This window comes from Eublepharis macularius, chromosome 1 (genome assembly GCF_028583425.1).
Source record: "Eublepharis macularius isolate TG4126 chromosome 1, MPM_Emac_v1.0, whole genome shotgun sequence".
NCBI classification, from domain to species: Eukaryota; Metazoa; Chordata; class Lepidosauria; order Squamata; family Eublepharidae; genus Eublepharis; species Eublepharis macularius.
Genome location: NC_072790.1, coordinates 13,883,823 through 13,896,457, shown reverse-complemented (window position 1 = coordinate 13,896,457; position 12,635 = coordinate 13,883,823). Strand labels below are relative to the sequence as shown.

At 43.4% G+C, this 12,635-nt stretch overlaps 1 protein-coding gene across 1 annotated transcript in view; it reads left to right on the top strand.

Moving 5' to 3' along the window:
* The window catches only part of PLCB1 (phospholipase C beta 1), a 698,812-nt gene that overhangs the window by 504,944 nt on the left and 181,233 nt on the right, over window positions 1-12,635 (top strand). Inside the window, exons 12-14 of the mRNA XM_054975035.1 lie at window positions 5,726-5,808; window positions 7,882-7,966; window positions 11,691-11,868. Coding sequence (XP_054831010.1) covers window positions 5,726-5,808; window positions 7,882-7,966; window positions 11,691-11,868 — 346 coding nt within the window. The remainder of the gene's footprint in view (window positions 1-5,725; window positions 5,809-7,881; window positions 7,967-11,690; window positions 11,869-12,635) is intronic.

Here is a 12,635-nt window from a genome sequence, read left to right as displayed (position 1 = left end):
TTGTTTTCAAGACCTAACTAACCTGCTCTAAATCTGTGCTTCTAGTGGCTCTGTGACTTGGAGATGAACAATCAAGTGCCTTTTTAAGCAACCCTATTTATGTCAGGGAACCTGAGCCTGCCAATCAGCTGAATTCCTCTGGAATTGAGCTGGCCCTAAACCCCAATAACAGGTGACAAAGCCTTAAACACTCACACACTAGTATGCCCGGGCCGGCCTGGCACCACCACGGGTGCCAGAGATGGGCAGTGGAACCCTAGTTATGGGGGCACTAATGGGAAGCCTATTGACAGCTATTACAAATTTATATATATATATATATATATATATATAGAATTCAAACCTAACACTCACTCACTAATGCTTTCCCTGCTGAGTCCCTATTTAGTTTTTTAAAAAAAACTAGGCTCGGTTTCCCTAATAATTATGTTGAGGGCAATTATCCACTGATCACCTACCAACTGGCCTACCTACCTAAGAGACACTATTTAGCGGGACCGATGTATCTGTGGTATGTCGGTGTGGGGTGTGGATGTGGTGTTTTGAAGATGAGCCTCCCCCCTCCCAAGCTAGCAAGAACCCACCCCCAAGGCCACCCAAATGTGAACCCGGACTCGCTCACAGCAACACCAGTCCTGCAGTCCAGCGATGTTCAGGCGGTCTTGCAGCTGGTCCTCCTCTCCTCCATGATGCTGTCAAGAAAATTGGAAATGTTAGCAGAGTCAGCACCACACGCCGCACACGCAACCCCCAAAATTCAAGGCCCCGTTGCACAAGCCAAGTCAGCCCCCCCCCCCTTAAAGGCTAGGGCCAACCAGCAGCAAAACAAAACACATCCACCCAGCAGAGCTTCTGGCCTGTGCAGGCCAAAAGCTGGCACACTCATTTTTTAGTCCTGTGAAACAGTAGTTCAAGCCCACCCCACACTCAAACTTGAAAAATGAAACATGAAAGAAAGCAGGCACTGCGATCAATGCTGGCCCCCCTAACCCCCAAACAATATCCTCTTGCCCAACCAGAAAATGCCCCCCCCAGCCCAAGCCATAAAGACAGAGCCAAAGCATATGCTCGCAGGTAGGCACAGCAGCAGACATAAGCTCAAAAACCAAATTTAACAACAACCCTACCAGTCCACCAGTGCAGATGTCCAGCAATGTTGATCCTCCACGCAGAGATCTGCAGGCCGATGTCCACCAAGTGCAGTCCAGTCCAGAAGAGGTCCACCAACGATAAACAACCTGAATGTGAAGCAAAACAGTGAGTGCCAGGCCAGCAAACAGGAAGGGTTACCAAAGCCGGAGCAGCATACCTGTGTGTGGCCCACAGGCTGGCACAGTTGATCAGGACGGAGCCTGTTGGGAATCCTTGCAAGCAGGGGACCAGACACAGAAAAGCAAGCCACACCATTCCAGATTGTGGAGCACAACTGTGAGTGCCAGGCCAGCAACCAAAAAGGGTTACCTTGGCCAAAGCAGCATACCTGTGTGTGGCCCACAGGCTGGCACAGTTGATCAGGACGGAGCCTGTTGGGAATCCTTGCAAGCAGGGGACCAGACACAGAAAAGCAAGCCACACCATTCCAGATTGTGGAGCACAACTGTGAGTGCCAGGCCAGCAACCAAAAAGGGTTACCTTGGCCAAAGCAGCATACCTGTGTGTGGCCCACAGGCTGGCACAGTTGATCAGGACGGAGCCTGTTGGGAATCCTTGCAAGCAGGGGACCAGACACAGAAAAGCAAGCCACACCATTCCAGATTGTGAAGCACAACTGTGAGAGCCAGCCAGAAGAAAGGCTTCTGGCCTGTGTAGGCCCAAAGCTGGCACACTCTTGTTTTAATCTTAAAACAGTGGATCAAGCTTAAAGAAGGCAAGCACAACAACCAATGCTGAAACCCCCACCCCACCATCAAACATTGTCTGCCCAACCTGTCCCCCAGGCCATGCCAAGAATAAACTGCAACACCTTTTTGCAGAGGCAGGCCACAGCAGCACATTGCCCAGCATCAAAAAAATTTACAAAAATTTAAAAAAGGCCTACCAGGTGTCCTCTCAGGATGTCCAGCACAGTTGATCCTCCAGGCAGATGTCCTCCAGGCTCCAGGTGCAGTCTCTCTTCTTCTCCTCTCTCGGTCACAGCTCAGCAGCAGCAGCAACAGAAGTGTTCCAGACAGTCTTGCTCCAAATTTAAATCCCCTGCTGCAGCCTCAGCCAAAGATTTAAATCTATTGGCTGGCATGAGAATGCAGCAGTGGGATTGGTGACTCCTAAAGTCCCCACTCCCCTGCCTTTCCCCACCCACACTCCAAGAGCCACCCTCCTCCTGCTCCCCCTCCCCTACCTGTTAGTTTTGGCGGGAATCTCTGCTGCTTTGCAAATGCAAAGTGCAATGCAATGCTTGCACCTTGCATTTGCAAGGCAAAGCACAGGATTCCCTATCCTCCTTTGCAAGAGGGGTGGGGGGTGACAGAAGGAGTGAGTGATTCACTCCTTCTCCCCCCCTCCCCTCTTCTAAGAGCCTGCAGGAAGCCTTTGCTTCCAGCAGGATTTTGCTAGCCGCTTGCTAAGGCAAACGGCTAGCAAAAACAAAATGGCGATTCTCGAATGCCGAAAGAATCCCGAAAGAATCCCGAAACGTTTCGGGTTTTTCTTTCGGCAATCCCGAAACGTTTCGGCATTCCCCGAAACGTTTCGGGATTCCTGAAGAATGCCGAAACACTTTTGTTTCGGCATTCTTTCGGCATTCTGAATGCCGAAACGCACATCCCTACTCATCACCATCAGTCAGCTGCAACTTGATGGCACTTTACACGCACATGATGCGTGTGCAAAATATAAGAAATAACAGGGATTTTACCTAGACAAGTGGATTTAATATTTTTGAATTTAGAAGCAAAATTATACAAATATCCCTTTATAAAGTATTGCATGACATAATTATTTTCCATTCTGTGGTATGATTATTTATTTATTACCTACGTACCCCACCTTTTACACAGTAGGCTCCCAAAGTGCTTTATAAGAAAGAAAAACTGTATAAAAATAGACATGGAGAGAATGCATTTTTCTGTCTATATTGAGCCCATTGAAAAATTCCTCACATTTCCAAATATATATCTGTGTACCCTCAGTGCATGACATAGAGCTGTTACCAGATTCCCAGTTGTAAATAAGTTGTTAACAACTACAACAACAACAACAACAATATCCATAGCATGCCTACCATGAAGTACAGAATGATGACACTGCTGTTATATGGCAGCAGATTTTGAGGAACTCGCTGCTTATGAAGGAAAAAGCTACCCTGCATATGAATATCCTTGGGTACCATCTGTTTCCCTCCACAGTGGGAATTTCCACAGGCAGTACTACAGGTTTCTAGTCCATCTGACTGAAAGAGAAGCAGAAAACTCATGCCTTTGTAACATTTGCTTTACTGAAAAATATTCATGAGGAATATATTGAAAGTAAATACACTCCTGTGAACAGACAACACAACTGCTTACCAGGACTGGACTGTGATAGAGCAGCCTGCACAGCTGCATGTACACTCACATACGCACAAGCTGGAAATTTGCCCTTCTTGGCCTCTGTCAGTCTTGTGCACTCCAGATTCAAACTACAGGCCAGGGTGCCAAAACCCCAACCCTGAGGTATTAGACCCAAACTTTGTGCAAGAAAAAAGTCCACCATCATCGAGAACTGTTGTATTTTCTAGTCAACTCCCTGACTACCTATCTGTAACTGTTCAGTCAAAAACATAATGATAGACCAGCTCAAAGTAACCAGGACATTCCATGGTTGTTGTATTATCAAAATGGTGCCTAAATTCAAAGAACAATTAATCAAAGAAGGAGACTGATTAAGAGAGAAAATGGTTCTTGTACAATTAACCATTGGAAAACCATATTAGGAAAAAAATATAAAATATTATTGCAATATGATACAGAATCAGAGCAAGTAAAAAAATGTATGTTAAAATGGATGTAAAACTTTGGAGAAAATATATGTATGAATCAGCAGGAAAATGTATGGACCAAAGAAATCAAATGTACAGAATGTCAAATCTTAAGAGATAATTGGTATAAAATATTCTTCAGATGGTATATTACTCCCAAGGACAAAAGCTAACGACGACTAGAATGGAAAGTGCTGAAAGTGCCAAAACACGGATGCAGTATTCTGTCACATGTGGTGGACTTGACAGAAAAGCAAGAAAATATTGGATAGAAATACATAAAGAAATGCAAAATATATTTAAGTTTGTGATGACCCCCCAAATATGCTATTAAATATTTTTACCAAGCAATATTACAAAATTACATAGTAAACTATTCAAATATATAGTAACTGCAGCAAGAATAGTATATGCAGCAAAATGACGTCTAGATTTGATTGATCGGAAGAATATATGAATATGTGTCAATTGCAAAAATTACGTATTACATAATAGGCCAATTTCAGAATTCCAAGAGAAATGGGGAGTATTTTTTGATTATGTAGCTGAAAATTAGAATAATTAAGAACAATTAAATATGAAGACAGATGGAAAGATAATTATATACAAGTGAAAAATTAAGAATATATGTAAGCAAGCTTTATATAGATACGTGATTTAATTGATGACAATATGATTTAAATGATAGAAGTTTATTCATTATATTTTCTTTTTATAGGATTTTGATGTAGTGTTTAGGTTCATAAATGACCTAGATGAAGTAGTGGATAACTGTAGAGATATGAATTAGATGATTATATGATGTAGTTCATGTTTTATGTATTTATGTTTTTGCTTATTATCTGAAATAAATAAATAAATGAAAAAAGTCACTAGGACAGTCCATGTTCATAATAGGATGAAGCACTGGAGAGGGCAAAATTATTTTTTCTTTAAATAAACTAGTGCTGGCTCTAGGTGAAGGGTGAATGCACTCTTCAGAAGAAGTCTTTGGACACTGAACCATACTTGACTCTGTATAAATAATTTGTTACATGCAGAGGTTTACTTACATCAAACTACTGCCTGAAACGTACGAACAAATGTATGACATTTCTTGTCAGGAATAACTTTCCCCTCCCCCTACTAGGCGTATTAAACCCTTCAAACATGATCCACTCTACTCTACGTCCCCCCCCCAGCTAAGTTTCCATCTATGCAGCAAAATAAAGTGAAAGAAGGTAGTATTGTTATGACTAGGAATCCAGTCCTTTTCAAGCCCTCCAGCCACGTCTCCTTGGCAGTGCTGATATAACCACATTCCTTCTCAGCTTCACACAGCTTCCCCAGCAAGTTTAATGCCCAGGGGCACTCCCAAAGTATGTCACAGAAGATCAGGTCTACATCCGACAGTGAACCCCAAACCCCCAGAGTATGGCAGGGGCCACAACCCTGACAAATGGTGCATGAATGTATACTGCTCAATTAAATGCTTAGGCAAATGAAATGTTCATTTCTGGCGACTAAATCTCAATTAAGAAGATGCCAAATGAGTGCCTCAAAAGAAAAACGGTATGTACGTGAACTTCTAGAAGGTTCCTTCTTGGATTGTGAACTGGTTCACCTCTGACAGTGAGACCACATGGAGAGCATCGTCCTTAGATATTGTGATGAGCACATTTGTATGGGAGAAGGCAAACCTTCAAAAAGATAGAAATGTTCTTTAAGGAAAGAAGATTTGTGCTCTTTAAGGAAAACTTCAGTGACTTCCTCCTCCCTTTTTTCCCCTAGGAAGTCATAGAAGCTATTGCTGAATGTGCATTTAAGACATCGCCTTTTCCCATCCTCCTTTCATTTGAAAATCACGTTGATTCGTAAGTAATTGAAGTATTTCTATTAATATTAAATTTCAGTAAATAATTTCATAATATGGCATAATATGATTTAATCAAGGTAGCTGTATTCAGTTAAAGCTTCGAAGGCATACATCAGAGGTAGGCAGAGACAACCATGGAGGCTTCGCTCCCAGAGACAACAACATTACTTAACAGATGTTTTTGGAAAAGACAGTGTTCAACTACAAAGAAAGGGGGGAAACTGTCATGCTTTGCCGGATACATAATTTGTGTTTTGTTTCTGCTGGTTAACGTGGGGGTTTGAATGTGTGTTGCTATGGTTTGTCATGTAGGCCTCTGTGATGAGAAGGAGGGGGGCTGGATGGACGAGTGAGGCGTGCAGTGACGCGACGGTGGCTGCGCGGAGGGGGTAGAGGGAACCACTGTTTTCAGTCAGAGGCCTGAGGGGAAAGTGTGTGCTCTGTCTAAGTCAGGCAAGCTGTGAAGAAGCCTGAGAGAGTCTTATTCCATCTAGTTCTGAGAGATTCTGTGTATTTTAGGCAATCTGGGCGGAAGCCTGAGTGTTGTACCTTGTGGATGAACACAGCCTACGTGGCAGCAGAGAGAAAGTCTAGCTTAGCCAGGCAGTCTGTGTGGGAGCCTGAGAGCCAAGATACAAGTGATGCCTGACACAGGTTGGACACTTGTCAGCTTCCCTCAAGTTTTGATGGGAAATGTAGGCGTCTTGGTCTTGCAGCTTGGCTCTCCAACTGCTGTCCAATGGACTTTTCAACTGTCACTTGTCCAACATTCCGCCAAGCTGCCTACATTTCCCATCAAAACTTGAGGGAAGCTGACAAGTGTCCAACTAGTGTCAGGCGTCACTTGCAGTTTGGCTCTGAGAGAGACTTGTGTCTGGGTGGGTGAAAATTATTCTGAATTAGAACTGAGAGAAATAAGTCATTGTGACTGAGTCTATTTGTTTATTATTTCTGGCCTAAGTGGCAACTGTGTGGACAGTTAGTCTCTATGACTGGGTCTGTGAATAAACAGTTAAGGATCTATACCTAATCTGAAACCACCAAGTTTCTGAACCTTTTCTGAAACCAATATTCTGCAACCATTACAAGTGCCGCTGGACTCAAATCTGGCTGTTCTGTGGTGGAAAATTTGCTAACAACTTATTTGTGAAAACAAATGCAGTGGAAAAGAAATACGTTCAGCAGTTCATTCAATTACCTTCAGCCCTTTCGTAAACCTGTGATTAAAAGGTCTAGAGATAAAAAGGTCTAGAGACACAACTGCAGTAGCACACCCTATCAAACATAACATTTTGTTTTTCACCCACAAGTCAGAAATCATTACTGAAACTGCTCTGTCCAGGAGCTTTTCTCATGCTAGCGATGTTCACAGCCTTATTTGATCTGCAATAAACAAAGCAATTTGGTTTTCTAATTCACTGTCAGCCCAGAATTAAATTGAATGTGCAACCCTCCCCCGTACTCAATATTGCCCTGCAAGGGTGTGACATTAAAAATGCAAAATTGTATCTTCAATATGTACAGTAGGTCCAACGAAACAAACACGGCCGAGCTTTCAGTTTTCCTGTGGTCCAACTGCAGTTGCGGGTAGCCTCAAGGAAAATGACTTGTTCTCCCGTTGGTTTGTTTTATGATGTCTCCCTACTCTTGACCACTATAGCGACATAAAATAGAGAATTATGAAAGCTAAAACAGGGACAGCAAATGTTCCTGGAATATGTATGAAGATCTCTTTTTATCAGTATACAGCTGTGACATTCATTTTCCCTCATCTGTGTATAGCACATGTGATGGCTTCTCTGTGTTTGAGAGAGCTCTTTTGTTCTGTTTCCTGCCATATATGACCAAGGGCCCATATTGTGCTATTTAATGTAAAATCTCTGAGATGAGAGCTGTCACGGATGTTGGAATAATAGCATAATGACTCTAGATCGTAGAGAACAATTCGCAACAATAGGATCAGAAAATTATACCTCTTCATCGAGTTAAAGGATATTAGATTTTCCATTATTGGCAATTTGAGTATTATGAAGAAGCCTCATTTAATTCTATGCTTTCTCCCCCTTACTAGTCCTAAACAGCAGGCAAAAATGGCAGAATATTGCAGATTAATATTTGGCGATGCTTTGCTGATGGAGCCACTGGAAAAATATCCAGTAAGTTTGTTTTGTTTGTCTTGTCAAATTTAAAAAAATAAACCAAAATGAAACTTCGAGTTTTTCACTGCCTTTAGAAATGTTGGGCTTTTTCGAATTTTGTACTGTGTTTTGAGGGTGTTGTTTAAAACAAACACATTTCTGGGATAATGTATGCTTTCCAAGGCGAACCTACACTTTTATAACAAGATTTATAATACAGCCATCTTGACCACTGCATGTTTTTGCTACTTGTTACGTTGTTTTCCAAAAGAGATGGCCAATGTGATGTGGGTCAGAAAGAGGTAACCTTTGATGCTTGTTTGGGTTAGGATGTGAATGTAACACCCTAAACAAAAACAGTTTTTCAGAAACCCCTTAGTGCTATACCACCTGATGAGTAAAAATCTCGCTAGTAATGTAGTGTGTATCATAAGATGTTCTAGTGAAAAGATACCCGTCCCTAAATGGACTTATGAAGACCCTTTGTTCCCACCCAATCAACTGCATATAGCATACAAAGAAAATGAGAGCACAATAGTGCCAACAAATGGGTTCTTGCACTATAGCAGGCTTCCATGTACAGAATCAAGGCTTTTTTTCAGCTGGAACGCAGTGGAACGGAGTTCTGGAACCTCTTGAAAACAGTCACATGGCTGGTGGCCCCACCCCCTGATCGCCAGACAGGGGAGTTTAGATTGCCCTCCGCACCGCCGAGTGGTGTGGAGGGCAATCTAAACTCCCTCTGTCTGGAGATCAGGGGGCGGGGCCACCAGCCATGTAACCATTTTCTCCGAGGGCAACCCCCTGAGTTCCACCACCTCTTTTCCCAGAAAAAAAGCCCTGTACAGAATGATGTATAAAAATAAATCACATACTTGTCAAGTGTTCTCTAACAATGTGCTACTACAGAACCATGTAGTATCAGCCAGTGTGGTACAGTAGTTACAATGTCAGACCAGAATCTGCAAGGCCCAGGTTCGAATTCCCACTCTGCATGGAAGCTTAAGTGACCTTAGACCAGTCACACACACTCAACCTAAACAACTTCGTTGGGTTGTTTAAGGATAAAACGAAGGAGAGGAGAACTAGAAAAGAGTGGGAGTATAAATGAAGTAAAATAAAATTAAAGCTAAAAAACCTTATCTCATCACAGTAAAAATATGCAAATCACTGTAGGCACTGTCCTGCCAGGGGAAATCTTAGGGCTCCAGATGTGTGCATGCTGTCTAAGATCAGTCCTGTGGACTCTGAAAGAAGGCACAACCTGTCATTATTGCTCAAGAATCCTGAATTCACTCCATTAAGGCAGAAGTGATATTGTTATCCTGACCAGATGTACCAAAATAGTCCATCTGTGTGTTCCACAAATCCCGTGGACAGTAGTACTCTCCTGGCCAGATTCTTAAGGAAGCACTCTGGAAGTCCAACGAGCAGGTTCAATTAGTTTTATTCGAATAAAAGGAAGAAAAGGGATACAGAGAATTTCAAAACCCCTTTGTCCCAAGTGTTCTTCAGCCCTCTCCAGGTCTCTGCATCAACTTTTATCACCTTTGTTCATTAGCCAAAAATTATACATTCAGTGAACATTTGGTTTGACAGGTAAAGCGTACATATGACTTGGCAATCATCTGTTGGTGGTCCCTCTTCTAAGGGCTGTCCATCCTTTAATTATCATTAGAAATAGTTGTTTACAAGATCGAGGAACAAATAATTCTTCCCTGGGCACCATTGTAGCAATAAGACCAATCTTGTCATGGATGTGCCCACTCAAAGCTAATTGCTCAGCCATTCTTATGTTTTAACATGCGAAAAGGCATTGTAGACCTGTCTCATTCACTGGTATAGATTTCCTGTATGAGGGAATCTCCCATGCATTCTTTGCACAAGTGTTTTGATTTGGCAACATTTGCACCTCCAGGCAAACTCATATGTGACAAGAGATGGCTCATTTATCTTTGTCCGGAGGAGCCATTACAGGGCTAGTCTAGGAGCAATGGATTAATTCTTTCTACTATTCAGGAACGTGCCCTCCAGTGAAGCAGGCCATTTGGGCTAACATTTCAGGCTTCAAGAAACAGTGTCAGGGAGAGTTAGGTCAAGATTCAGGAATCAAATGAGGTTCATCCTTATTTTATACTATGTTACCTATATTCTATATTACATAACTGTCTCTCAGGTATGCTGAGGTCTTCTGCTTACTACTAAAATGGGGAGAATTCTGTGTGCGTCCTACATATATGTGCACAGAAACACATGGAGTTTCCCATATTCCTCTCCATTTCTGCAGACCTTGCTGACCCCTGGAAAGGACCTGCATGAAGGTCGGCTGGAGTGAAGAGATACAAGGGAAAGCAATAGACATCTGTCCTCAGCTGAGCTGCTCTTGCAGCAAAGGAAGGGGGAGGAATTTTATCCCCTTACCTTTCTCCATCAGCCCCCTCCGACCTATGGGGCTATGCACAGATCCTGCAATGCTGGGAATGGTCTTTCTGGGGATCAGACGGGGCTGCTTGAACAGAGAAGAGTACAGGGGGGAAACTCTGTTTGGATATAAATTTCTCCGAGTTGGCTAAAGGGGCCTTCCTGAACTCAAGAAACAGATCATGAGCTTTGCCAGCCTTAAGTAAAAGACAGTGCATGGGTAAATTAACTAGCAGATCCCTGTGTTCTCCTACCTGGCCTAGCCAAGGAAGGGAGCAAGACCATCTGGATACATGCCTTAAGGGCCACAAGAGTGGAGCACAAATGGTTACAAATTATCACTTCCCTGTATCAACAGGTACCATTGCCAAGAATTAAACATGGGCACGAACTGAAAAAAATGAACCGGGAGGTTCAGGGTTCTTACAGTTTCACGAACTTTCATAAACTTGCCCCGGTTCCCAAACTGGTTCGTGTGGTTCATGAAAATGTCACTTCCAGGGCATCAGAAGGTCTGCAGAATAGGGGTGTGAACTTCCAGTTTCCCCCTTTTAAATATCAGCTGCTTTTCAGCTGATGGGAGGGGAATCCCCATCAGCTGAAAAAAGCTGCCAACTGTTCTGCTTCCCATCTTTGCAGAAGTTTGCTTATTCCCTGCTGGCCTTAACAGCCAGAAAAGGGCTAAATAGTTGGTTTTCCTTTCCTCCTTTGGGGTATGCACACACACACACTTTTTTTTCAAAGGCAAGAAAATGTAGCAACGTTGTAACATTGCAACATTGTAACATTACTGCACTTTCCTCCTGGCTTTAAAAACCAGGAAAGCGTTAAATATCTGGTTTTCCCTTCCTCCAAGGCATGTTTCAGGCTTTGCAAAGAGAGGGGGGGGGGGACCCAAGCATTTTGCACAGCCCTTTGGAAACAAAGTGACAGGAAAGCTGCTGCTGCTCCCACTCCCATCAGCTGAAAAGCAGTGGGTGCACACCTCTATGGCAGAAAGCTTATCTCCGTTTGCCTAGGAAACTGATTGATTGGTGCCAGGCTGTCTGCAGTGATGAACTGAAAACAAACCAAATGAACCAGCCTAAAATTTGTCCCGGTTCATCAGAAATGGGCTCTGACGAACTTCTGGTTCATGAACCACGAACCGGCCAGATGTGTGACGAATTTTGGTTTGTATTTCAGTTTGTGCCCATCTCTACCAAGGATGTATACACTTCATTAGACAAATCATGCTATTAGGAGTACTAAATTAGGGGGGAAAGAAGGCAAATATTGTTTACCACGCTGGCCTTATTCCCACTATCCCTTGTTTTATCAGCTTGAACGTGGCATTCCCCTTCCAAGTCCGGCTGACCTGATGTACAAAATCCTGGTGAAGAATAAAAAAAAGTCCCACAAGTCTGCAGATGGTAGTGCTAAGAAGAAGCTCGCAGAACAGGCTTCAAATGCATGCAGCGATGCCTCGAGTGGGTTTGAGCCCTCATCTCCTGGAGCAGGTAAAAGTCTGCATAGAAAATTAAGTATGTACAAGTGGGCAACCCACAAGGACTTGTGAAGAGCATCTCATTTCCTTCTCCCTATTATTTCCTTTTCCTTTCCCTGAAAGCCATCAGGGCCCCTCCCCTTTTCTGCTTCCCTTTCTCCTGCCTCGCTGCCCTGTCTTCAGCTTTTCCTCCTTCCTTCCCGCTGGCAGCCTCTACCTAGGAAATATCTGGCCTAGTTCTATGGTGCCAGTCCAGCTGCTGGGTTGGGCCCAGTTGAGCAGTGGGGAACCTGTACTTTCCCCTCTATCCCCTTCCCCACTCTATTCTCCCTTTCCCTCTTTCTAGCAACCCCCATAGCTTCACCTTTTTATGCTTCCTTCTCTCCTTCCCACTCACCAACCTACCTTTTATCTGCCTCCTATTTTCAGCTATATTTATTTTGTATTTACTTTATTTATACCATGTCTTTCTCCACATAAGGGACCCAAAGCAGCTGACAGCGTTCTCCTTTTCCCCTTTGTATCCTCTCACGAACCCTGTGAAGCTGGTTAGCCTGAGTATGTGTGACTAGCCCAAAGTCACGCAGTGAGCTTCCACAGCAGAATGGGGTCTCCCAGATTCTACTCTGAAACTCTGACCACTACACTACACTCACTTTGGGGGTGAACAGTAGCAAACAGCCAGGCCATTGTGCAGTATTAAGTTGGCCAGACGTTGCTGCTGGGCCTGGCCGTAGTGAGTCCTCCCTCAAAGGCCAAACAGCCCTAGAAAGTCCTGTC